This window comes from Silurus meridionalis, chromosome 23 (genome assembly GCF_014805685.1).
Source record: "Silurus meridionalis isolate SWU-2019-XX chromosome 23, ASM1480568v1, whole genome shotgun sequence".
Lineage (NCBI taxonomy): Eukaryota > Metazoa > Chordata > Actinopteri > Siluriformes > Siluridae > Silurus > Silurus meridionalis.
Genome location: NC_060906.1, coordinates 19452932 through 19478318, shown reverse-complemented (window position 1 = coordinate 19478318; position 25387 = coordinate 19452932). Strand labels below are relative to the sequence as shown.

General features: G+C 37.6%; 1 protein-coding gene across 3 annotated transcripts in view; it reads left to right on the top strand.

Moving 5' to 3' along the window:
* LOC124377239 (serine/threonine-protein kinase D3-like) overlaps positions 1–25387 on the top strand; it is a 56369-nt gene that overhangs the window by 12313 nt on the left and 18669 nt on the right. For all 3 annotated transcript variants that reach the window (XM_046836632.1, XM_046836633.1, XM_046836631.1), the window contains exons 3-5: positions 15582–15720; positions 20392–20523; positions 24460–24617. In XM_046836632.1, coding sequence (XP_046692588.1) covers positions 15582–15720; positions 20392–20523; positions 24460–24617 — 429 coding nt within the window. The remainder of the gene's footprint in view (positions 1–15581; positions 15721–20391; positions 20524–24459; positions 24618–25387) is intronic.

The window sequence follows — 25387 nt, the reverse complement described above, 5'->3', positions numbered from 1 at the left end:
TGTTTAAAAGTTGAAGATCTTTCACTGTTGCTTTCTGACATTCCTGATGCTTTCAGATAACCCTTACGAAAAAAAATCTCTGAAAAAAAGCTTAAGAGCCCGTGGTAACGCAAAATGTGCAATAACAAAACTCCCCAAGTGGAAGAACAGTGAATTTAAGGACATTGTGGTGGGTGTGTCATAAGTAAATATCATGTTTTAGTGAATTTTTTAAAACCCAGCAACTCACTCAGACAAAAATATGTCCATCTGAAAGACGAGCTACCAAAAAAAAAAAAAAAAAACACGTCGAGCAACGTAATGAAAAAAAAAAAAATGACACATGCACTTTGGTCAAAAACCTTATTTGCTAAGTGAGTATCTCAACAAAGGAGGCTTCTTTTATTATGGACAGAGAAGACTAGCTCATGAAAGAAAAATGAGGAAGCCTTTTGCACCAAACTGGCACAACCTTCCAACCTCGAAGGTATTTTAGTCTTACTATGTCACAGATGTGACTCATACACAGTGTGTAAAAAGTGGTGATTTTCCCTAGCATTTAGTAGAAATTATACTTTGTTTAGCTAAAAAAAAGACATTCTCACCTTTTATGGTAAATGTGAGATAAACTCCTTGTCCCTGTGAGTGGCATACTATATTAGAACAAGCATGTTGATTTGCCTTGTCCTGCCAGATTTGTTGTTCTTGACAATTCTAGAAACCTTTTTTCTAGAAATTATAGAAATTTTTTCAAGAAAAACACCTGTAAAAAAAAAAAGATAAAAAAGAAAACCAAATGTAGAAAATGACAGGACTGCACCATAAATACTAACATAATTATACCTCTAACGGTTATTTCTAAACCATTAATGCTGGTTTGCAAAATCTTTATATAATTGTATATTTAAGTTAGGATTTTGAAATATGAATCAAAGAAAGAATTTTGAAAGAGACAAAGGTCTTTTCCACTTGACTCTATTAGAAATAGAATGCCATTACATATTCCCTGTGAAAAGCTGTTTTAGAGTATGGTGAAAACCTTATATACTTCTACTAATATGGCTTCATTCTATATTGAAGCCAGACTAGGGACCTCTAATGGTTGCTTATTTTGGTTCGATTCAGGAGTATAAGGAAATCCCATAGTCCTCTTTGCTGTATGTGAATTCGAATCAATTATTAAAGTGAGAGAGAATGAATGCACAATGGCTTCGTAGTTACATAAGAACTACTTTGCATTTCATCTATCTGATGAATGACAGCGATATGTAGATTTCGCCATCTTTCCATAGTGTAGAATATCAAAGTGAAACAATTATTCTTCACGGTTGTGTTTTTCCGATTGTCGTTGCCTTGTACAAGATGCTTTTGTTCCTCTGGATAGCCATGAGGCATGGAAACAGCACCAGGAAACACCCTTAGCTTGGTTGCGCTTATGCTTGTCATGCACGGCTTTCCTGTACGCAGCAAGCTGTATGAAAAGTTCAAATAAACACAGGCTTGTGCAGGTATAAAATTTATCCATATTAACCTGATGGTTTGAGTCCAGGATGAATACAAGCTGAACAAGGTGAAGTTAAAAATACAGTTATAAGGAGTTGTATAGGATGTCAAATTTATTGGGTCATTATATTAACTAGAAATATATATATATATATATATATATATATATATATATATATATATATATATATATATATATATAAAATGAATGAAAGTGAAATTGTGATGTTACTTATTTTTTTCTTATTTTTTAAAGCTAAAATAAGCTTTTTTTTTTTTTTACTGAAGAACCTTCATGGCTGCGTAGTGACATTGCTTAAAAACATTCAGCTTTAATGTGGTAAGAAGTACATTATCATCAACACAACACATGCAGAAGACTGCAGGTTTTTAAGGTGAATTAAAAAAATCTATAAGCAGATGAACAAATCAGTTAGTGAAAAAATTTGTAAAAGTTCTACAAAAAAGTGATTTAGGTACTACACTGATTGAGATTAAATATATTTGACAAGTATACTCTTTGGAAACAAAAAGTAAAAAAAAAACCAAATGTTAATTTTCTTCATTTTTCACCAAATCACAAGTTTTTACAGTTTGTTTTTGTTTATACCCACACTGGATGCATTGATCTGATTGTATAATCTGTATATTTGTATATTTAATTTTGCAAGTTAGAATCTACAGCTTCATTAATCCCGTCTGGGCTCCTGAAGCATATGAGGTTGGTTTTGCCTTCACAAAAAACAATTCCAGCGAATTATGTGGAATTCATTGAAGTGAGATGTTTTAATGGAAATTTATACAAAAGGGGTCAAGCTGACTTTCATGTAGCAATACATTCACTTATGACTAGTTTTTGGTCCAGTAGCTTTGAAACTTTCTAGCGCTTTTGCTTCCATGTGTTAATATTAACTTGAGTTAATGACAAAATTATTGTGCCTGACTCACACAGGAAAAATCGCAAGGTCAAAAGTAGCTGTGAAGGAATCTGGAGCAGTGGTTTATGAGCAATAACAAGTAGGCAGTACAAATATTTTTGCAAAGTTGAAGCTGCTCGAACATGTTTTCAAAGTTCTGTTTTAAAGTTCCAGCCAGCTATCATGTTCAAGGCTTCCCCAAGTTGTAATCTGGACCTCAGTGTCCTATTGGAGTGTACCATTGTAACAGGTCTGCAAGTGATTTAACAACCAACAGTAAAAGTTTAAGCTCTTTTCTAAATCACACTGGCACCTAATGAAGTGGGATATATAAAATATGGGTAATGTGTTCACACCTAATACTGATAATGGCAACATGAACTGAATCATGTAAATACAGCTGCTCTACGTTTCCCTGGCTCAGTCGTCAGGTTTAATCGTGAGAATTTGTTTTCTTAAAAAAATATATAACAAATGATGATTATACTCAGACAATAACAAGTTACATTCATTATCGTCAGGTGTCAATGAATTTATAACACCGATGTTGTTTGTGCTGTAAAGTAGCTGGGTGGACATAATGAAATATTTTGTACTATAATGTACAAGTTACTTAATTCCTTAAATTTTTGAGTAAAACACTAACTTTTTTATATAAATGTTGGTCAGAAAACTCCAAGTTTCTGATTTGGGTCTGATTTGGCACTTGTGATTTGGGCTTCTTTCAATCTTTCTTTCTTTCTTTCTTTCTTTGTTTTTTTTTTTTTAAAGGAAGCATCTCTACACGGTGTCGCACAAATGCAAATGATGTGCTCTACCTGTCAATAGCTACACTTGAACCAGCTGGAAACAGGACTAGAAACAGTGACTCCTGTGTCGCATGACTTTGTCCAGACACCTAAACAAAAGAAACTGGATTTTTGATTTATATATTAATCAAATTGAAAGGTTTTGTCAAATGACACACAGAGATTTATCACAGCCACTTTACTGTAAGGAGCCAGGGAGCCAAGGTTAAAGTATGAATTTGAATGTAAAACATCTAGGTCTTTATATATTCAGGCAAGCAAAGTTAGGGAATTCTTGTTTTTCCGTCGCAGTGACTTTCTGCTCTGAGACCTAAACCTGTTCCAGCATGACAATGCCCCTGTGCACAAAGCGGACTCCATGGTTTACATCAGTTGAATGGTCTGCTTTAGAGCTCTGACCTCAAACCTATTGAACACCTTTGGGATGAATGTGACCTCACCTACATCACTACCTGACTTAACTAAAAAATTATCACAAATCTGCAGAAAATCTAAAAGGAACATCTTCCCAGATGAGTGGAGGTTATCAAACAGCAAATGGGGAATAAATGCAGAATGGGATGTTTAAAAAGCACATACGAATCTTATAGTCAGGTGTCCATAAACGTTGCCCATATCAGGAACTTTAGCTCAATGGCAAGACTTGAATTGGACTCGTCATCAGAATATCGTGAGGTAAAATACGTACAACCATCAAGCACTTTAGTCTTTAAGCAAGGCGCTTAACTCTCAAGTGCTCAGCTGTATAAATAAGATAATTGTAAATCGCTCTGGAAAAGGGCGTCTACCAAATACTATAAATGTCAATATATATGGTAAGCTGCACCCACACTGTACTTAGTAAGATAGGGAAATAGTTACAGATACGTGTTTAAATTCAGCATTGTCCACATGGTCCACTAAGTTTTCTCTGTAAACATCTTGTATGAGATTTACAACATTGTTCATGTTAATATTTATTAAGGCAACATGAACTGAATGATGTAAATACAGCTACTGTAGGTTTTCCGGGCTCATTTGACAGGTTTAATTGGCATATTTGTACACATGGGAATTAGATTTCTTTAAAAAACGATAACAAAGCCTATTGTCGTGCCTGTGTTGTTTGCCAATTGCGATCGGTGTCAATTGGACAGATGGCTGCTTACGCTACACAGACGTGTTGCTTACGTGTCACATCTATCGTGCATTGATGATATAATATGATGATTATAATCAGACAATAACAAGATACACTCATTATCATTAGGTGTCATTGCTTTTATAGCGTTGATGTTGTTTGTGCTAAAAAGTATCTGATTGGACGTTAAAAACTATTTTGTACCGTGATGTAGCAGTTAATTAATTTTGTCAATTTTTGTGTGAAATTCTATCATTTTTATAAATGCTGGTCAGAAAACTTCAAGTTTCTGCTTTGCTTCTGATTTGTGATTTGTGTTTCTTTCTTTCTTTCCTTTTTTTTTTAAAGGAAGCAGCTGTGCACGATGTCGCACAAATGCAAACGTCGTGCTCTTCACAAACGGTGCGCACTACTGAATTTTTTTTTTTAACTTGCTAGATATGTAATGGTATTCAGAGACTGGTTGCTCTCTTTGATGGACACACATGACTCTTGCTCACTTTGGACACACTTAAGTTTTAAATAAATTCTTCAGGGCTAGTAAAGAATCTTACATAAACCCTCAGTGGATTTTTTTGCCTCAGCAATGCAGGAGAACTGTTTCCATAAATGAAGTACCAGTGAAACAGCATGAGTCTATTTTGAGCCTATGTGTGAATGACGACAGTTCCTCAACCACGTGCATGTTCTCTGAGGTGATGGCTGAGCAGACCTGTTTGTTGGTTGAATATGAATGTAATCAGAAACTGTTTAAGTTTTTTGCTTGATTCACTCTGATTTTTGAGGGTAAATCTTATCCCATCCAAAAGCTATTTCAGTTGATGAACCATTACAACCACGTTCTAGCGGTTCTCATAAAAATCTGTCTTGGTCAATTATTTCTTTGTATGGCAATATCATTACATGAAGCTTGATTAAGTAAAAGACAGGAGGTGGAGCAGGAGGTAGTAGAGCCGAAGATGCTGAGATTTTCATTGGGAGTGATGAGGATGGACAGGATTAGAAGATTGAGATGGTTTGGGTATATCGGTAGGAGAATGCTAAGGATGGAGCCACCAGGAAGAAGGAAGGCCAAAAAGGAGGTTCATGCATGTTGTGAGGGAAGACATGCAGGTAGTTGGTGTGAAAGAGGCAGATGGATGATCCGCTGTGGCGACTCCTAATGGGAGAAGCCAAAAGAAGAAGAAAAAGATTACATGAAGCTTTCTTTGTTTGAGGGTTACTGTATCATTACAATACGATTTTTTTATTGAGCAGATGTGATGTTCTGGTCATCTCAAGTGTAGGCCATTGTGGTGCTTGTATTGTCACTGTAACTACGAACGAGACCTGTAATGGTATATGCCACTCTTTTTAAAGTCAAAAGATGTGTTTTTGTCCTGTAGCATCGCTATTATGCTATTACGCATCAAGATAATGTGAATGTATTGGGCAGTTTTGGCTGTTTTACACTCCAGAAATAGTAACGCAAATTCTTGAAAAGGTGCATAATCTAGTGTTAACCAGTCAAAGCTTTACAGACTCATACCATAACTTTTATTGTTTCTGTAGGAGCAGCTAATTATGCAAGGACTTATATGATATACACTTCATATAATCTAACGATAAACAAACATCATGTTTTTAACAATGAATAATTGTTCATGAAGTAAAGATTTCTGTGAGGGGAAAAGTCACCAGTGTCAGCGCTTTGTAACATTTAAGACAATAAAGTGGTAGATTAGTGGTTAGATGTTGGACTTCTGATCAGAAGGTCTTGAGCTCAAATCCCTTGACCCTCAACTGCTCATGAATGAGAAAAATGTAAGTCTGTGTGGATAGAAGCATCTGCCAAATATGTTTTTTCAATCTTATTAATTTGAGCAGTAGGGAAATAAAACTTACATTTAACCAAAGAATTTAGCCAAATTATCCAGCATAAGGAAAATCCAGTATACAAAATACAACAGTATACCATTCTGTAGCAATCTGATTTGGTATGAAAGGAATAAACACTTCAGGTTGTAATACTTCAGGACAATCTATGGCAGATCATTTTCCTGTTAGAGCCCACCCCTCTTTGTGTTTCATTTGTTACTTGTGCTACAATACAGTAATTTGACTACTATGCCGGTGGGCTGGTTGCCTAATTGACTGGTTTGTGTGGGTTTATCTTGTTCAGCTGCAATGATTTGATCCCACAGTCCCTCTTTAATTGTTTCGAAAGGTTCATCCAACTAAAAGGCGCTGCGGTCGGGTGTGAAATTCTACCTCGAGACATGCAGGGTAATTCAAAGCTAGATGTTAATTAGTTTCTGAAACGATTATGTGAATTGCCTTTCTGCCAAAGGGTGAATTAGGGTAATCAATAGTCGTAGAGTTACAGCAGAACAGATGTCAACATTGATCCACAATAACATTGTCAGAGTTTGTGTGTGTGTGTGTGTGTGTGTGTGTGTGTGTGTGTGTGTGTGTGTGTGTGTGAGTCTTTGTGTGGTTTCTTGCAGACATTCAAAAAGTTGATTGCTCGTTTGGCACCAGGCACGTGATGGTATTATCTCTTTGTTCTATATAATTTATCGCTGGTTATATAATGATTATATTTTTTGTAGCTCTTCTGATTAATGCAAATTAGTCCCACAGGTTCCACTGTGTGGAGTTTCAGATGTTCTTCTCCATGTTTCCCTCAAGCCTTTTTTCTAGGTTCTCTGTTGGATTGAATAAACTGTGTGAATGTGTGTGTGTGTGTGTGTGTGTGTGTGTGTGTGTGTGTGTGTGTGTGTGTGTGTGTGTGTGTGTGTGTGTGCTTTCCTGTAATAGTCTAACTTCCCATCTCGTTTGTATTCCTGCTTCTCATTTGTGGTTTGGTGATGCGGGCTGATCTGGAAACGACTCTCCATAGTGTCACAGTCATTTGTCACTTATCCAGACATAAATTAGACCTGAATTGTCCATCAGTAAATTACAATTTATATTTTGGCTCCTATAATTCCTTAGCATTATTGTTGGCTTTTTTTTTTTTACTATTATATACTAGACTGCAGTGCAAAAACAGGCTTGTATTGCTAATTTCAAAAGAAGATGCATGGTCAGGTTTTCTTTATACGATAGCAGGCACACCGACATCTTTTCATGCCTGATCACACATCACGCATATGCGCCCTTTATCCATTAGCCGGTTTTAATGCTTTGAGCACCCTCATGTCTAAGCAGTGAAGGTTTAGTCAGCTGTTAATGGATTTAATGACCACAGTCATTTTCAAACCCCGGCTCAAATGCTTGATGATTATAATCAAGGACGGATTTGAAAAAAGGGTCTGCTTTCTGCCAAACAACATGTTAACTCCTTTAGGCTCTAGCTAACATCCTCCGCAGTGTGTGTGTGTGTGTGTGTGTGTGTGTGTGTGTGTGTGTGTGTGTGTGTGTGTGTGCATGCTACAACACTACCATGGTTACACAGGCCAAAGATCAGCTAAAGCTCTCCCAAGTATCCAAGGAGATGCTACTGCAGCTGTGTGCGTAAGTTTGGGTAACGATAGACACACGTCAGAGTCCAAAGCTTTTGGCCTTCAGCACTGGAGCAGACTGAACACTGTCTCACACTGGTTTCGGATTTGCGTTTGTTTACGTATATATTTTACTGTGAAACAGGAACTTCAATCAAGAGCAGTATTTGTGTATAAAAAATACCAGTCCTCTCTTTTGAATTAATAATGTATACGATTGCCTTTACTCAAATTAGCTACAGCCTTTTAGATAAATTAATAATTGAATGCAGTACTGTTGAGGCAAATGATTTTTTTGGTTTGGTTTGTTGATTTTTTTTTTGGTTTGTTTATTTATTTAACAAATGATTTGCATCCAGATAAGCCATTTAAATAAATAGTGTACATGTTACTATAGTCTTTTCACTATGGTCGCACTAGCATAGTTCGGCAATAAAGAAAATGGACAAATCCGCAAACACGCTAGCATTGTGTTCAGAATCCCGTATTTCTATAGTATTTTAAACCGCGGTTCAAATACCTACATACCTTTCAACACCTTTTAACACAACTGGCATAAATTGTCTACAGTCTACAGTTATAGTAGAGTAATTCTGTGTTACTGGGTCTGGATCCTCTCAAGATTTCTTCCTCATGTGGTCTCAGGGAGTTTTATGTTGCCACTTTCACTTCTATTGCCTCTCTTCTGCTCAGAATTTGAATTGAAATTGTTGATCATGTATAGATTTCTGTAAAGCTGATTTCCTGTTAAAAGCATATCAATAGAAAATTGATTCAATTAATTTAAATGAATTAACACTAATGGGTTTCCTTTACATAGTTAGGAGTTTGAATGTTTAAAATTGTCATGTTGCCTTGCATACCTACTGTAAGGACTTTTCTGCATACCAACTTTCAGGATTTTCTACATTAGTAAATACTTTTGATTATAAGGTTTTCGATTTGAGACGTAGATCAAACATTGTACAATTTGCCTGGAAAATTGGACACACAGGGATTTCTAAGCGTTGACATGCTGTCTAGTAAATTTCACTTTCAAACCTTTTAGATATTGCGTGTATTATGTGAACAGTGCCACTTGGTATACCACTGCTGCCAAGTATAAATGTGCCATGTATAAACCATACATTACTGAATTGCTTTTGGCCAAAATAATCAGTATGTTTGGGAATGCATGCTTTTAGTACATAACAAGTACACAGAACAAGTAGTCTTCTCTGGAGTCTGACATGTACATAGGCCACACCTCCTTCACAGAGACTGATAGGTACATAGATTACACCTTCTGCACAGGAACTGGAAGGTTAATGGGCCACTGTAAGTCAATGGATCAGACAAAAAGGTGCCCCTACAAAAACACAAACCAAACTAGTTCTCAGGCTTTTAGGTGCCATTAACACGTTGACCTGAAACTGAGAAACAAGTGACACAAGGTGGGGGTGGGGTATTTATTCTCACAGCAACAGCTAAATCACTTCTTTGCAAGTTCTTTGGCAAGGGTGGACACTGACAGTGATAAGAGTATTCATTTTGCAAAAACCTTATTTTACCTAAAAAGGGTTTCCCATTAAGCATTTTGTTATTATGTTTGGACCATATGTTAGTGAATTTCCACATCAAATTACATAAGAGACCGACTCTCCTGCTGCTTAGAAGGCAGGCTTAAAGAGTTTAACTGGAGCACCAAAGCAGTTCTAACCCCATATCAGCGTTAAAAGAGAAGTACTGTAGGATTTTCCCTTAAGAGAATAAACCAAATAAGCCAAACCTGTTTATTTTCACCATGCACCTAGCAAAAAACACACATACACACACAGTCGCTTAAGAAATCTTTGTAGTAAAGGTGCTGGATCAATTCTGATGTCAAGGGAAAGGCCCTATTCCCTGAAGGACATTAGTGCATTTCACAATGTGAGGGTGGGAGTCATTGTGGTTGTGTGTCTCACGCTGGGCCTCCTCCTTCCTGGTGACGGAGCTCGACGTCACGGCGACTCACATCCAGTCAGCCGTGCTTCCTGTTGTGTTTTCCTGATCACTTATGTGAGGTGAAAGATTTGTGAGCTGCCACAGCATTCGCTGAATCACTTTCTAAATCCTTCGTTTCCTCTTTTGCTGTTGTGACAAATGCCTCTTAAGAAGGTGCATGGTCTGTGTGTGTGTGTGTGTGTGTGTGTGTGTGTGTGTGTGTTTGTGTTTATAAAGGCAGTCGGAAAACACCTGTGGCTTATTTGGAGAAGTGAAAATAAAATGATTCATGTTGAGGATTTGTATTTGACTTGTGGTTATCTTAATATATGTAGCGACCTTATTAAACACACTGTATGCCCATGTGTGATTGGCTGAATCTCTGGGGAAGAAGATGTTTCACAACGGCTTCTTTCCCATACACCCTGGTTGGTATTGACGATCAGTTCCTCAGATTTGAAATCCTTGCAGAAAATCGAAACTGGAAGAGTTACACAATAAATATGCTGCCCTCCATTGTTTCTAGCTGTGCTTCATTGTTGTCTTTGTAATGGAAATTAAAATGATTTTGTATCTGTAAGTGCCTTGCTTTGCATTAGAATATGTTTATACCTCATCATTAGTATCACTGACTTCTGAAAGCCTGGAACGTTAGTAGTTTCTCTGAATATTTATTAATCTATATGCAAGCTATCCATCAAACCAGTGGAGCAAGACAGCACAAAGAAATGAAATGTGAATGAGGATTTTCAGATGATACAGAGCTGCATAGTCTTAGCAAAGTATATAAGCTAATAGTAGTTTGAGGCAAAAACCTATAGGGGGCATTACCACAAGCTAAGTCTAATCCAGCTAATTGCTTTGTATGTATATATGTAAAAAATAGTTTACTGCGTAGTTTAAGTGACTTTTACTTCTTTACCATTTAATACATTTTAGTATTGGTAATGTAACCTGTAATCTGAGATGTCTTTACACACTTGGCTGGAAATCTTACAAGTTCAAACTGCCATATGACTAACACTGGTAGCTAAGGATAGATATAGATATGGCTATGAATAGATTGTCTTTGGCAATCTTCTGGCTAGCCTGCATCATCCACTAACACACCAGTAGAGTAGACTTTTTATTAGTAGAACATTTTATAAAACCCTTAGTACGATTCAATTTAAATGCAAAACTAATGGGTGCGTTCTTCATGACTTTTAGTGACTCCAGTGTTGCATGACATAAAATTTTGTAGGTTGAGTCAGTGCACTTGTTCACATTTGCTTGATTTGCGTGATTTTGTGATTTGCGATTCATGAACCAGCCATGTGTATGAAGGATTTAGAAGCATTTATTGTACATTTGGACATTTTTAAATCAATGTTTAGGACCCAGTTGTAAGTCCACATTTAAATTATTTATTTATTTTTTAAATGGCATCAAGTAATTTTTAATTTGTATGAAATTATAGATGTTATAAATGATGCCCCGGTACATGCAACACTTCAAGAAAACTTCAGAAACCCAGTAAAATTTGTGCTTCAAATCAACATCCAATGTAGACTACTGTTAACTTGGTGCTAACATTGGAACAAAAGGGATTGTCATGCTTGGGGAATTCTATATTATTGTTTTAGAATTTAAAAGGTGGATGAACAAACAGAAGTTCATAGGTTCATTTTAATAATTTATATTTTGTACAGAGGTTTTCCAAGTCTGGCAAAAGGATTTAGATCAGGATTGTAGCAAAAACCTGCAAGAGTATAGCGCAATACTATGAAACACAAATTGGACGAAAACTAAATAGGGCTACCCACTAAAATCAGGGACATGGAGTTTAAGAGCCAGTACAGGCATCATGAAAAGTAAAAAATGAAAGTTTTATTTTCTCTACTTAGATGAGTGGCACTTGCAAACTGGGGTGACTTATCGTCCAGACTTGTCTACACTGATTCATTCCCTTGACGTTTTGCCTGCTGTTTAATGTGGCACCTCAGACACCGGTCATTTGTTTTTAGCTTTAGCAAATTGTGTTATTTTATTTTGTCTAAGCTGCCACCTGGACTTCTGCCTTTCATTATCCAAAGCCAGGGGCATCGACAAGGAAGACTGGTCAGGATAGGCAGAGTGTGACCTGATTTAGAGACTGATAGCATATACAGTTGGCATGAGAAAAATCAATGGTTTGTCCTGCACTATTTGTGACAGCGAGCTCTAATAGTCAGTCGGTGGTTTGCTGGAAAGATTGCATCATTTATGCTTCTAATCGGTGGTAGATTCCAATAACAATATAAAACCTTTTAGATGGTACGTTCGTCATCAGATCGTCGGTTCATTTCACACGTTTTAAATTTTAATGCATGTTTCTTGTCTAATGCCTGATCTGTTTAATTTGCTTAAACATACAGGATGCTCCGAAATGACAATCAATGGTTTTATTACAGTTAGCTTTAAAGTTTTTTGCAGATAACTGGCCACAGTGCTAAGCACATAGAACACTCGTGCGCTAAAATATTAGCAGTAATGCTTTGTGAACTTTGGCTGTTGGGTAGCATTAAATATTTACGTTGCTCTCTAGAGCGCGGCATATAGCATGTCTGCTAATAGTCTGCCTGCGTCCTGAGACAGCGCCATTCATTGTCTCGTTACCGGGTCCGGCTTCTTTCTTTTATTCGCACGCACTGGATCATATGGTTAACATTGTTTTAGCTTTGTATCGTTCCACCGTTCCCCAGCATAATGCCGTATTGTTGAGGCACCGCTCCACTGGTGGGATTACCCCGGGTTTCCGAGAGGTTGTGTTAATGCCTCATGCTGATTGTAGGGTGTCATTAGCTGAGCCTCAGGCATTATTGATGATGATGGGCAGATGAATGAATGACTGGGCTGCTCTGTGAGGTTCAGGTTTCCAACTCACCCTGTTTCAATTGCTCATGAAGTGAATACACATTACAAAATACACAATAAACGAGCACAACAGGCATGACTCTGACCTACTTTACATGAAAACCTGGTAATTTGTGCATGTCTATTTAGCCTTAGTGTGGATTGGCTGGGAATATGGAACAGTCTGGATGATCTTGATTTCATTATTTCATTTCTTGATTTATTTAATCCTTACGTTTTTTTGACAATGTATTCGTAAGAAGTAAGATAAAATTTTAGCGATGGCCATTTGACTATATTTGGGGTAAACTCTGTAATGTTTTTTCTTTTCCTGTAAAGCACTGAAACTTGTGTAAGCAGCTCGAGTGAGCAGTGTGCCAGGAGCAGGACAAACCATCCATTATCCACAAATTTACTCTGTACTTTCCAGTCCTGCACAGCCGAGCTAAAGAACTGTTTTTATGGTGGTTCGTTTCCTAAATAGTCTCAAGTCCAGTTCAATCTCCATTCCTACTGAGTCACTGAGTGACTTTATAGCCTGCTTTAACACACTGCAATACTTTGTCCTGTTTCCATTTGTTTTTTCCACTTTAAATGTTAATTGCATTCTTACTGTCTTACTGTCCTTATTTCATCGTTTGTTTAAATTATTGTAGCTCAGCATCCAAGTCTAGCATATTTTTTTGCTATGCACAAGAGGTTAATATAGCTAACAGGTAATGGAAGTCTGTAAAAAAATAAAAAAATAAAAAAATAAATACTGATTCACATAATAATCCTGTCAAGATTATAGAGTTTTAGAGTATAAAATGTTGTACCTTTCTCAATAAACATGAACAAAACCTCAGCACATTGCTGAATCATCTAACGTTAGAGGCAACATTTGTTTCTGCTGTTCATTGTTTGACGTCTTACATAAACTCGAACTGTTGCTGCAGGAGAAATGAGTGAACAAATTCAAACAGCTAACATTAGCTTGCTAAGTGACACATTTACTTATCCTTGCTTCTTCTTACTGTAATTTTTATTGTCTGCATTTTATGATTTGATTTGCTCATTTGCTTGTGTTTATGGACTCATGCTGGTATTTTTCTTACTATTTTATTTAGGGGAAAAAAAACTGATTATTAGGCTTCATTTTCTTTTGAACAAATGAAATAAAAAGTTAGGACATGAAATGTTTTGGATGAGATCAACTCCTGTTTCTGCCATTAAGTAAAGATCTAAAGTAGGGCAAATTTACTTCACCCTGCAGGAAAAATAAATAAATAAATAAAAATAAAATAAAACCCATTCCAGAAATTGTAATGGTTTCCACTACAAATACCATTACAAACTGTTAACCAGTTAAGCTTAACCATTACCAAGTGGTTTCTAGGATGTTTTTTGTTTGTGTACATCAATAAATCATTATCACCAAATAAAGAACGCTTTGTAGAAACATATTGTGATCCGGATGCCTAATGATGCCCTAATGGGTCCGTATTAGTGTTCAGTATATACTAACATACACTATTTAGACAAATGTTTGTGGACACCAGACAAGTTTATTATGTACTATTTGAACATCTTATTCGAATATTGTTTCCCATTTGCAGTTATAATAACGTCCACTCCTCTCAGAAGATCTTCCAGTAGATTTTGTAGTGTAGTTCAGGAGATTTGTGCTCATTCATCCAGGAGGGCATTAGTGGGGACTGGTGTAGGTGAGGTGAGGAGACCTGGAGTCACTGTTCCAATTCATCCCAAAGATGTTCAGTAGGGTTGTGACCAGAGTTCTATAGCAGGCCATATCCAAAAATATCCAAAACCATATCCTCATCAAGCTGGCTTTGTGCACAGAGACATTGTGATGCTGGAACAGGTTTGGGTCTCCTAGTTTGAAAAATGTAATGCTACCACATCTAAAAACATCCTATACAATTGTGTGCCTCCTACTTTGTGGTAACAGTTTGGGAAAGAACCGCATATGGCTTGAAAAGTCCCAATAATTTTGTCTATATAGTGTATGATCTACAATATGCCACAGATGTTCTTTTAGTCTTAATTGCATTGTCAGGTTTTTTTTTTGGTTGTATTTGGCAGACCTCCTTATCCAGAGTGATTTACGAAAGAGCTTTGAAGTCTATATCAATAAATATATTCTGATTCTGGTTAATTAGGATGCATACTAAAAAACAATGTTATAACATGCCACCGATAGAAGACCACAAATTACAATTGCAGTTTCCATTTAATACATTGATACGATATCTATGGTGGTTTCCATTGGGTTTTTTTTCCAACATTTTAGTTATAAGGTAACCCAAGGTTTGAATTATTATTCCAAAATCGATACAAGAAATAAGCTTCATAGCTCTCAGGAACGGACAAGCAGTAAAACAAAAGAACCTCAACATAGAATATTGTTCAGACGGCAGCACTTTCTTTGTGTACTCAGGGCTGTTTCTAGCCTTTTTGGCACCCTCGGTGAGATTCCTATTGTCCTACCCTTACATGTTCCTACCCTTCCACCACAATGCTCCACCCTCACACCATACAAATCATTCACAACCTTCCATAAAAAAGGTAAACACATTTAATAATCATTGCCAAATTGCCTGGATGTAAACATATACTGTATATTAAACTTCAGCAGAAAAAACACCACCGCTTAGTTTGCCTAGGTCTAGAAACGGTGGCGTCTATAATGAACTGCTTTATTGTTATGTATTGCTTCATGGTCCTGCAGAAACTACATATTGTCCCATTGTATACAAACTGTATAAATGAAAAATGAAACCCATTTGACTTGACCTGACTTAACCTGATGTCTGTTTGAGTTCAGTTAATGTAGTTTATTATATATAATAGAAATAGATGTAATAGAAATTTTATTTTTCCTTTGGATGATTACATTGCATCTTTCTCTGTCCTTATCTGGTTACAGTTTCCAGAATGTGGATTTTTTGGCATGTACGACAAGATCATGCTTTTCCGCCATGACCTGAACTCGGACAACATCCTGCAGCGGCTCACCTCTTCCGACGATATCCACGAGGGAGATCTGATCGAGGTGGTGCTCTCGGGTGAGTGGCAGCCACGGCTCTGTGCTCTCTTTCCTGATTGGCTTTATCCTAGGAGTAGGTAATAAGTCAAACATGTTTTCCCTGCAATACATTTCAGGTGAAAGTGTCACAAAAAAAAAAAATTAAGACTTTATTGCCATTTATTTAACTTTCCACATTCATGACTTTATATTTAATTAGTTCTTATTTATTCATAACCCGGGGCATGTCGATAATCCCAGGGTTCACAGTTCAAGCGTCACATATTCATAGAAAAACGAGGTCCTTGAGGTATGCCGCATTTGCAGGGTAGTTGCACTGAAAACATTCCAGGATTCAGGTCAAAGGTCAAAAGCACATACAAACAGGATGCTGGAGACTCGAATTAGACCGGGATCAGGAAACCACGTAAACAATCAGTGGTGGATACACACACTACTACAGGCTCTGCACACGACATAAACAAGAGAAAGGCGATACACAGATAAACATGCCAGACTATAAAGAATTAACCAAGGCTCAGAATTTGCAGTGAGAGAACAGATAATGAACAGATATCCTTGGAAAAATCTGATCAAGTTTGACGATAATATTTCCACTACGTAAACGTTTCTCTTGTGTTTTTGTGATGAATAGGTTCAATATAGAGAAATAATGAACAGAAATCTGATAAATTACTAGATTTGAGATATTTCTTGATATTTCCGTTTGTAAGCCCTGCAGCAGCACACATGACCTCGGGGAAATCGTTAATATAGCCTATGAAAATTGAAAGTTTTAAGCTAGAAGGATACAACTATGTCTAACAATGTTTCACTCTGGGAATCTGTAAAGGTTATAAATTCGGATTGGTGCCGAAATCTGTTAAACCGTTGCACTTAATATATTGCAGAAGATGTTAATTTTGTTATCGCTAAAGCTATTTTGGTATATTTGGTTGATTTTGAGGTATAATCACACCCTGAAATAGAAATCCACTGTACAGCATCTATACTTGAAATATGCCTTAATAAGTATATTTTATTTACAACTTCTCATGTTTGATTTTTACTTTAATTGTACTGGAGTTACTGCAACCTAACAATTTCTCTGTGGGATCAATAAAGTATTCTGATTCTGATAAATGGATATATTTAACAATGTTTTCTCTGACTCACTTCTACTTAATACACCCCTGACCTCCAACCAATACAGTATGATCCTCTTTTCACGTGTAGAGCTCCTCCATGCTCTGTGTGTGCGTGTGTGTGTGTGTGTGCGTGTGAGTGTGTGTGTGCGTGTTGCACCTGAGGCTGCTGGTTAGACGCTCATTTCCTCCTGCTATGCGCACTGCGGTTGCATGTTGACAGAATTTTGTGAAACTCAGCATAATACCTGAGCAGCTGTGGCTTTCGTTTGTATCCTCACTTACAATGTTGTTCATATGCCTGAGAACTGCAAACGCACATGAGCAAACACACACACACACACACACACACACATTTACACATATACCGCACATATACACAACACCACTTCCTCTCTCTGCAGGCTTCTGGTGCACAGCTCTGCCGTCGTGCTCGGTTTGTGCATGCACCACATCAAACTTTGTGCATTTGTTTTTTTATATTTTGTGCTCGCTCTTTCTCCCTCTCCCTCTTTCTCTTTCTCTCTCTCTCTCTGTCTCCCTGGCTTGTTTTTTTCCTCTGTTTCTTTCTCAGAAGTATAAAACTGAGTGCATGTGTCTCCTGTTATTATTTGTAATGTTTTGGCACTTTCGTGTAAATCAGTGTTTTTCTTAAGAGCATTTCTGCTTAAGAGTGAAGCCAGACCCAGACTTTAAAACTGGCAGAAGGCTCCTTTGCCGGTACTGACGGATAGAGAGACCACAGGTACTCCGTTAGGCGAGGCAAGGCTAAAACATTTCTGAGCAAGCTTTAATAAATTTCTTTTTTAATTTAACAAAGTTTGTCAACTAAGTTAGACACAGAAAACACGACTTCTTTGCTGGTACTGACTGATATAGAGGCCACACATGTACGCCATGGGGACCCCTTCACTAGGAGTGACAAACACAGAGGCCACACCTCTTTCTACTGGGATTGATTAGTATAGAATACACACCTCTTTTCACTGGGACTGACAGACACAGAGGACACACCTCCTTCACTGGGACTAACAGATAGAGAGGACACGCCTCCTTCACTGGGATTGACAAATACAAAGGACACGCCTCCTTCACTTGGATTAACAGATAGAGAGGACATGCCTCCTTCACTGGGACTAACAGATAGAGAGGACACACCTCCTTCACTGTGACTGACAGATACAGAGGACACGCCTCCTTCACTGGGATTGACAGATACAGAGGACACACCTCCTTCACTGGGACTAACAGATAGAGAGGACATGCCTCCTTCACTGGGATTAACAGATAGAGAGGACACGCCTCCTTCACTGTGACTGACAGATACAGAGGACACGCCTTCTGTATTGGAACTGAAACAGAGACCAAAGGACAAATAAGAATTTCCTGTTCATGTAATTATTGTTCAAAATACATCACTATTACATGTGCATCCAGCCACAGTTTTGCAGCAGCATTGAAATACACTGAATGTTTTTTTTTCCCCACACTGTATGTACATGTTATCTAACCTTCAAATTCCACAATTAAGACAACAGATTGTTTAATATTTAGGAGACACTCACTGAAGAACTCCGAAGATGTTGGAGATTTATCCCCATGATGTCATTTCCTATCCCAAAGCTTTCTTGCCCAAATAAAAACAAACTGACTTTCTAAATTGGGGTTGTTTCCAAATACTGTACGTGACGGCTCTTTACCTCCTCACTCCTGCACGCTTGAACTCGTGACATGGAGCTCGATCAAGGATGCACAGGTGCTTCCTATGTGGAAATTTATTTGTTATTTTATTGTTGTGCATGACGTAAGGCCATAGCGTCATTTTCCACCTCCCAATAAATGATCCTTAAATACGAACCACAAATCCAGGATTTCCGTAGCATCATAATTATCATAACCGAATTATACATTTTGTAATTAAGTGGAATTAATAAACAATGTAGGCGAATAAAAAACACGACTGAATGCGGTGAAGGCTGAAGCATATTAAGGTAAACAAATCTGTGTTGACTGCCACAGTAGGTGATGGTGCTTTAAAGTGAATCTTGTGAGCAGAAATCCCTTCTTTGCCTGCACATTTTCCATCAGTCTTTCTTGTCATTGTTTATGTTTCTTGTATCACTTCCTTGATGGTTATATGATCAAATGGTTATATGTAATTGTCTTATCCTTTACATTTTATTTAAAAGGAATAAAAAATAAATGATCTGAAAACGTTCTGAATGATAAACGAAAGGCATTCAAACAAATACAGCGATTTTTTGATCTTACAGTGATGACAGCGATAAGATAAAATAACATGCATTTTAACGTTTCCCTCAGCAGGCAAACGTAGCAGCGTATGCTACGCCCTCTACTTGCCAACTGAACCTTGTCCACACGTCTGCTACTGCTACTGCCACAGTATGCTACTGCAAATTGCTCAGTTTTCCTAAATTATTAACAAATCACAGTATACTACCCCATACTGATCACCATTCTTTTAGACTCCTGGGTAGGCTAGGGAATGTCTCAGTATTTTCAAGTTATGAAGGGTTCAATGTAACGCATCTCCACCTGTATATAATTAATTCAATAGATAAATAGAGCTTAAAATATATGGATGATGAAAAAATTAAATATCTGTTTAAGGACCAATTTACTACTGACATCACCCTTACTGTTACATTGAGTTTTAGCAAGGAGCCATGGTCCTCTTCTCCTGGTCGTTTTGTGTGTGTGTGTGTGTGTGTGTGTGTGTGTGTGTGTGTGTGTGTGTGTGTGTGTGTGCGTGCATGTTTCTTGACATCATTGATATTCCTCTAAATAGTTTCTCTCCTCCGAGTTTGCTTCTCTCCGTAGATGCGTCAGGAATGTTGTTACCATGGAGGTGTTTTGCTCTGTGGATGTGAAGACGTTCCTTGTGTGTTGATCTGCTGATTGCATGGAAATAGCTGCCGTGATTTGAATTGTGCACGGCTCCTGAGAAAAGCAGAAAGGAATTGGAACAAAGTGTTTTGGTACTGAGAAAACTTTTCATATGGCACGGTTCCGAACCCGCAGTTAGGATGCGAAATTTTCATGATAAACGATCCAATCAAATATCCTATAGAACTGATAAACTCAGCCACAAATGCATGTCAATGCATGTTTAAGTAGACTTGTTGTTACTTTGACTGCATGGTTGTTGGTTGAGTATTTTAGAAACTGAAGATCTCCTGAGATGTCTCTTGAAATTGCACACAATGATGTGAAAATCCCCATCCAGTAAGCAGCATTTCTGTGAGAGAGGTGAGAAGAATGCTGAAACTGGTTGAAGCCGTCAGGAAAACTATTGTAACTCTTTGAATCTGTGGTGAGCAGAAAAGCATCTTGGAAAGCATATTGAGTCTACAACAGTAAAAGATTTCATCACGTTCCTTTTCGTCACCAAGAAACAGAATGAATTTCTTCATAGGACAGATGAAAGATTGGATACTTTTATAATCCTCATCTGTTCAGGTTCTTGCGCCTTTCATTTTCTGCTACTCTGCTGATTCTTTTATTGTAACATCACATGTCCTTGTATTTTTATTTTTTTCCTGAAGCTCTTGCCACCGTTGAGGACTTCCAGATCCGTCCTCATGCTCTGTACGTGCACTCCTACAAAGCCCCAGCGTTCTGCGACGACTGCGGCGAGATGCTCTGGGGTCTTGTGCGTCAGGGTCTGAAGTGTGAAGGTGAGATTTTGCCAAAATAATTTAGTCACAGCTTGTTTAATCTCGCAGGTGTTTTGACATTTTCACAGTTTGATATGTAAGAAAAACTTTCACAGTACCGCTTATAGAATATTTAATTAAAAAACAACAGAACAAAACGGTGTATGATGATTTTGTACATTTGATGGTACATTTGCTGTTTTATAAATCTTTTTTCGCATTCACACCTTCCTGACATCTACTTTGGCCAGTGATGAGAAGATTCTTAGCCTTCTAAGATATATATACCTTTTATCTTATATATAGCCTTTAAGGGAAGCGTATCCCCCCCCTAGTATAACCTTTAAGGTTTCCCACAACCACAACTTCAACCTCAGGTTCTTTAACATTTGAGGGCCGTAATTTTCAATAAAAACTCTTAGCATCCGCTCTGCACATGACAACAGTATCTCATATTCTTTGCATGTCTGGGCTATGGGGTCAGGTAGCTAGCCTTTTTTTTCACAAACAAAACATATAAGCGCAACTCACTCACTCAAAACCATGTCGCAAAATGGTCAGATGAGACCAAAGGTATAATAATTCCATAATTAGTAATACAGTAAAACCCTATTGTACGAGCAACTAATAGTATGAGCAAACGAAGATACGAGCGACCTTGCTCACAAAATAGAATAAAATTTTGCGAGCACATTTCGAAGGCACAAGCGAACCCACTCTGCCGGGTCCCCGCTTTCAGCCAAGGGGAGCATCAGTCCCTTAGTTGATGACGCATCGCTCGGTCACTCTCGTTGTTCAGTGCAGCAAAAACGTAACTTTTTTTTAGTGTGTTATATTTTTATTTCACTAGAAATCTTGAAAAATGTCTGGGAAAAAGTAAGCAAATAGAATTACCATTGAAACCAAGAAGGAAATAGTCGAAAAGTACGAGCGTGGTGTAGCCCTGTGCGTCTCACACTCGCAATCAACCACTATCACATGGGTAAGTGTTAAATTATGTTTACATTACGGTAATTTGCGGTGTATTTGTTTTTTGAAATAGGCTACAAATACTGTTTAAGTGCAGAATTAAGCGATTGAATGAGGTCTCGGATCAGATTAAATCGCTTTTACATTCATTCTAATGGGGAAAATCTGTTCGAACATACGAGCAAATGGACCTACGAGCAATTTTCAAGAACGAATTATGCTCGTCCAGCGGGGTTTTACTGTAGTATGTTTAATGCAAACATAATTCACCATTTAAAAAAATACACCGTTGTGAAACATGGTGGTGGCAGTTTTTTTCAGCCAGAACTGGGGCTTCTATGAAGGAGGTAGGAATTAAGAATATCTACAAACCTCAGTTGATTTTAGTGCAAAACCTTCAGGTGTCTGCTGAACAAGAAAAGCAATTTCACATTTCAGCACAACAGTAAATTGCAGTATACATCCAAATCAATAAGGAAATGAACCAAATAAGATCACTGTGTTTGAATAATTCAGAGCTCAGGTCTAACTTTAAATAAAAATTGCTTGAAGAACTGACCTCAGTGCAGATGCCCATGCAGTTCTATGGATGTAGAATATTTTTGCGGAGAAAAATGGGAAAATGTTTTCAGCACAAGAGCAGTACCATGCTGATAGACTCTTAGCGAAAAACACTGAGTGGTTTAGGTGTTTCAATGAAGTTTGGGTGTGTGCATACTTATATAGCTAGGATTAATATTATATAGTAACTTAATTTGAGCTAAGTTCAATGAGTTGATTTTATTACATGTCACAAAACCCTGCGTTTTTTATATCCATTGTGTATATGCCTTATTTATACAACTCCAATTCCTAAAGTTGGTACAGTAGGCAAAATACAATGTAATTTATCCATTTTGAAAAGACCAAAATACATGTTGTACCTTTTAAATGTAAATGATTTTTGAAAGGATACACTCATTTTAAATTAGATACCTACAGCATACTTCAACAACATGACACACACTTGGTTTTGAACCTGATGCTGATAGGAATTCAGATGTTTGTTTTGCCCCATTGTCTGAAGACCAAGCGATTGTTTCTAAAAAACTATTGTAAATGTGGATTTATTGGACCACAAATCACAATTCCACTGTTCTACTGTTTGCTTCAGGTGAGACAAAATCCATAGAAGTTGGTGGGGTTTCACAACTGTGTTCATGAATGGCTTTGTATAGTAAAGACCAAACTTGCATCTGTGGACACAGCGGTGAATAATGTTGACTATCAAAGCTTTACTAAAATATTTCATTTCAAAATATCCTTTACTGATGCATGACAGTACAGACAGTCATATCTGAAAAAAGATCACACGCAGTTAGAAGTGGATTTTAGTCTTGCCCACTTTACTCGCTGAGACTCATAAGTATATAGTGTGCGGTAGAGGATGAAATGCGCAAAGTCAGTCTGTCTCTAGAAATACTGTCCTGAGAGTGCTGAATTATTCTCATCTTTTAGCAAATTATTGCTTGATCTCATAACATTCTTGCTCATGAAACACTGGAGAATTTATGGAGGTTTTTTTTTTATGGAGGAGTTTTTTCTGTCAATGGATAAAAAAAGATAAGAACCAGTAGTACATGTTATTGTATTGCCAGGTCCATAAGAATTCAAAAAATTACCCCCGAAAAAATTCTTGAAATCGTAATATTGTGAGGTTGTCGCATATAAGAATTTATTCAGTAACATTTAAAAGACCACCCATGTGACGAAAGATTTTTTTTAATGCTCAAACGTGAGCGAACAAAGACTGATGAGCTGCAGTGTGAAGGGGAAGACTATGCCCAAACACACACACACACACACACACACACACACACACACACACACACACAAACACTGCAGTATTATCATGGCTGCATTGCCCCAAAGAACTAACCAAAGTAGGACATAAAACAAGCTGGAACGTAAGAGCAAAAAGCTTTCATCAGAACTTGGGTGGAACAAAAACAACATTCGGTCCGTCACACGTTCCACTGTTTTGCTGCGGTTGCCACGGAGATTTGAATGACATTTCGATTGCCCAATCTGCTCGTGATTAAAAACAAACTAGGTGGCTAATCATGTCCCGTGACGTAGGATTTGTCACTCTATCACTGGGGTGGATCCCTTCATTAAGGCATCTTTAGTGCCTTTAGAAAATATTTTTCTCCCATCAGGATACTATGGAGTATCTTTTGAACTCACGCTAAGTTTAAGGAGAGACTACATACAATTTCTCAGGTGTAGCGTACAAGAAACTCTCCCTGAAGGACAAACTCTGCTAACGTTATCATTTTCTATGCTCGTACCAAGTTCATACAAATCAAACCTATAAGTACCTCTGAAAACCTCAATAAAGTGGTCCAGAGTGTGTGAGGAAGTGTAAAACCTGGCTCTGTGAAAAGGTCGCATTGCAGCAATGCCGTTCCTGCGCTGGGATCAAAGCGAGAGCGCTCGGGGATGCTTTCCCCTTGTAGGCGGCTTCCTGCCTGTGTTCCTTTAGAATGGACAAAGCTTTTATGTCCTGCAGATGTCACAGTCATTTAGTGCCGGGTGGAAATCAGAGCGAGGGATACTGTATACGGGTGGCTGCTCTGCTTCTTGAAACGTGTGTTTTGCTATGAAGTAATGGATTATTTTATCGTTTGGTATTTACAGGAAGTGCATTAAATTGCATCCACACGGGGCCTAACCTGATTATGCACTGTGTTTCTGAAGGTTGACAGAGGGGCCACTAGTGGGCGCTGGAGTGTCTGCAGTCTACATTTACCCTTTAAACAGTCTCTACACTTATGAATAGGACAGGAGTTAGAAATATATACAGGTTTATTCAGTTTTATTCAGAAATAATATAGAAAGGAGGAGGAAAACCTGGCACTTATTAGGTACTTATTGAATGTTTTAACTTTGTCTGTGTGTGTGTGTGTGTGTGTGTGTGTGTGTGTGTGTGTGTGTGTGTTTGTTAAGGATGTGGGCTTAATTACCACAAGCGCTGTGCCTTTAAGATCCCCAACAATTGCAGTGGAGTGCGAAAGAGACGCCTGTCCAACGTGTCCCTGCCTGGACCTTCTCTGTCTGTCCCACGTCCTGCGGTCATTGAGAACGTGGTCATGCCACCTGAGGAGGTGCGCTCTCCAATCTCTCTTTTTTCTTCTTCAACATGTACATTTACAGCATTTGCCAGACTTTCTTATCCAGAGCGACTTACATTTACCACATTTATACAACTGAGCAGCTATGGGTTTAAGGGCTTTGCTCAGAAGTGGCAGCTTGGTGTGACTGGGATTTAAACTCACAACCAAAGTCCAATACCTCAGTCCAATGTCTTACTTACTAAGCTACCACTTCTCTGAAGCTTCTCAGCATCTCAGTTCAATTTTACAGTGGCATGAATATCAAAAATCACATTATCGCCAAGGAGCAAGTTCATTCATTTATCCTGATTGGAGGATTTAAATATTCATACACATTTAACACTATAACATCAAGAGATGGAAGACATGTAAATTAAAAATGATATATTTTCATGCATCTCTCTTGTGTATCGAAATCTTAAATAATGTCGAAAAAATTAGAACCACAAAAAATATGGTTTTCCACCAATTAAAAGTGCACATAGTGAATCACCATCAGTGTTTAATCACCATTTTTTTTATTATATTGGATTGTGTTGCAGGCATAAATCTCAGAAATAATATATATCATTAATTATGTATATTAAAAATGTTTATTAGACAATTATATGAAAAATGGGTACAGTTTTTTTTAATGCAGCTCAAAATAGATGTATAAATCCCATCTTTAATTTTACTGCCATTTTGCATATGGTCCAAACTTTTTTTTTTTGGAGTTTGGGTTGTTTTGAGTTTGAGTATTGAACAGCTAAAAAAAAATA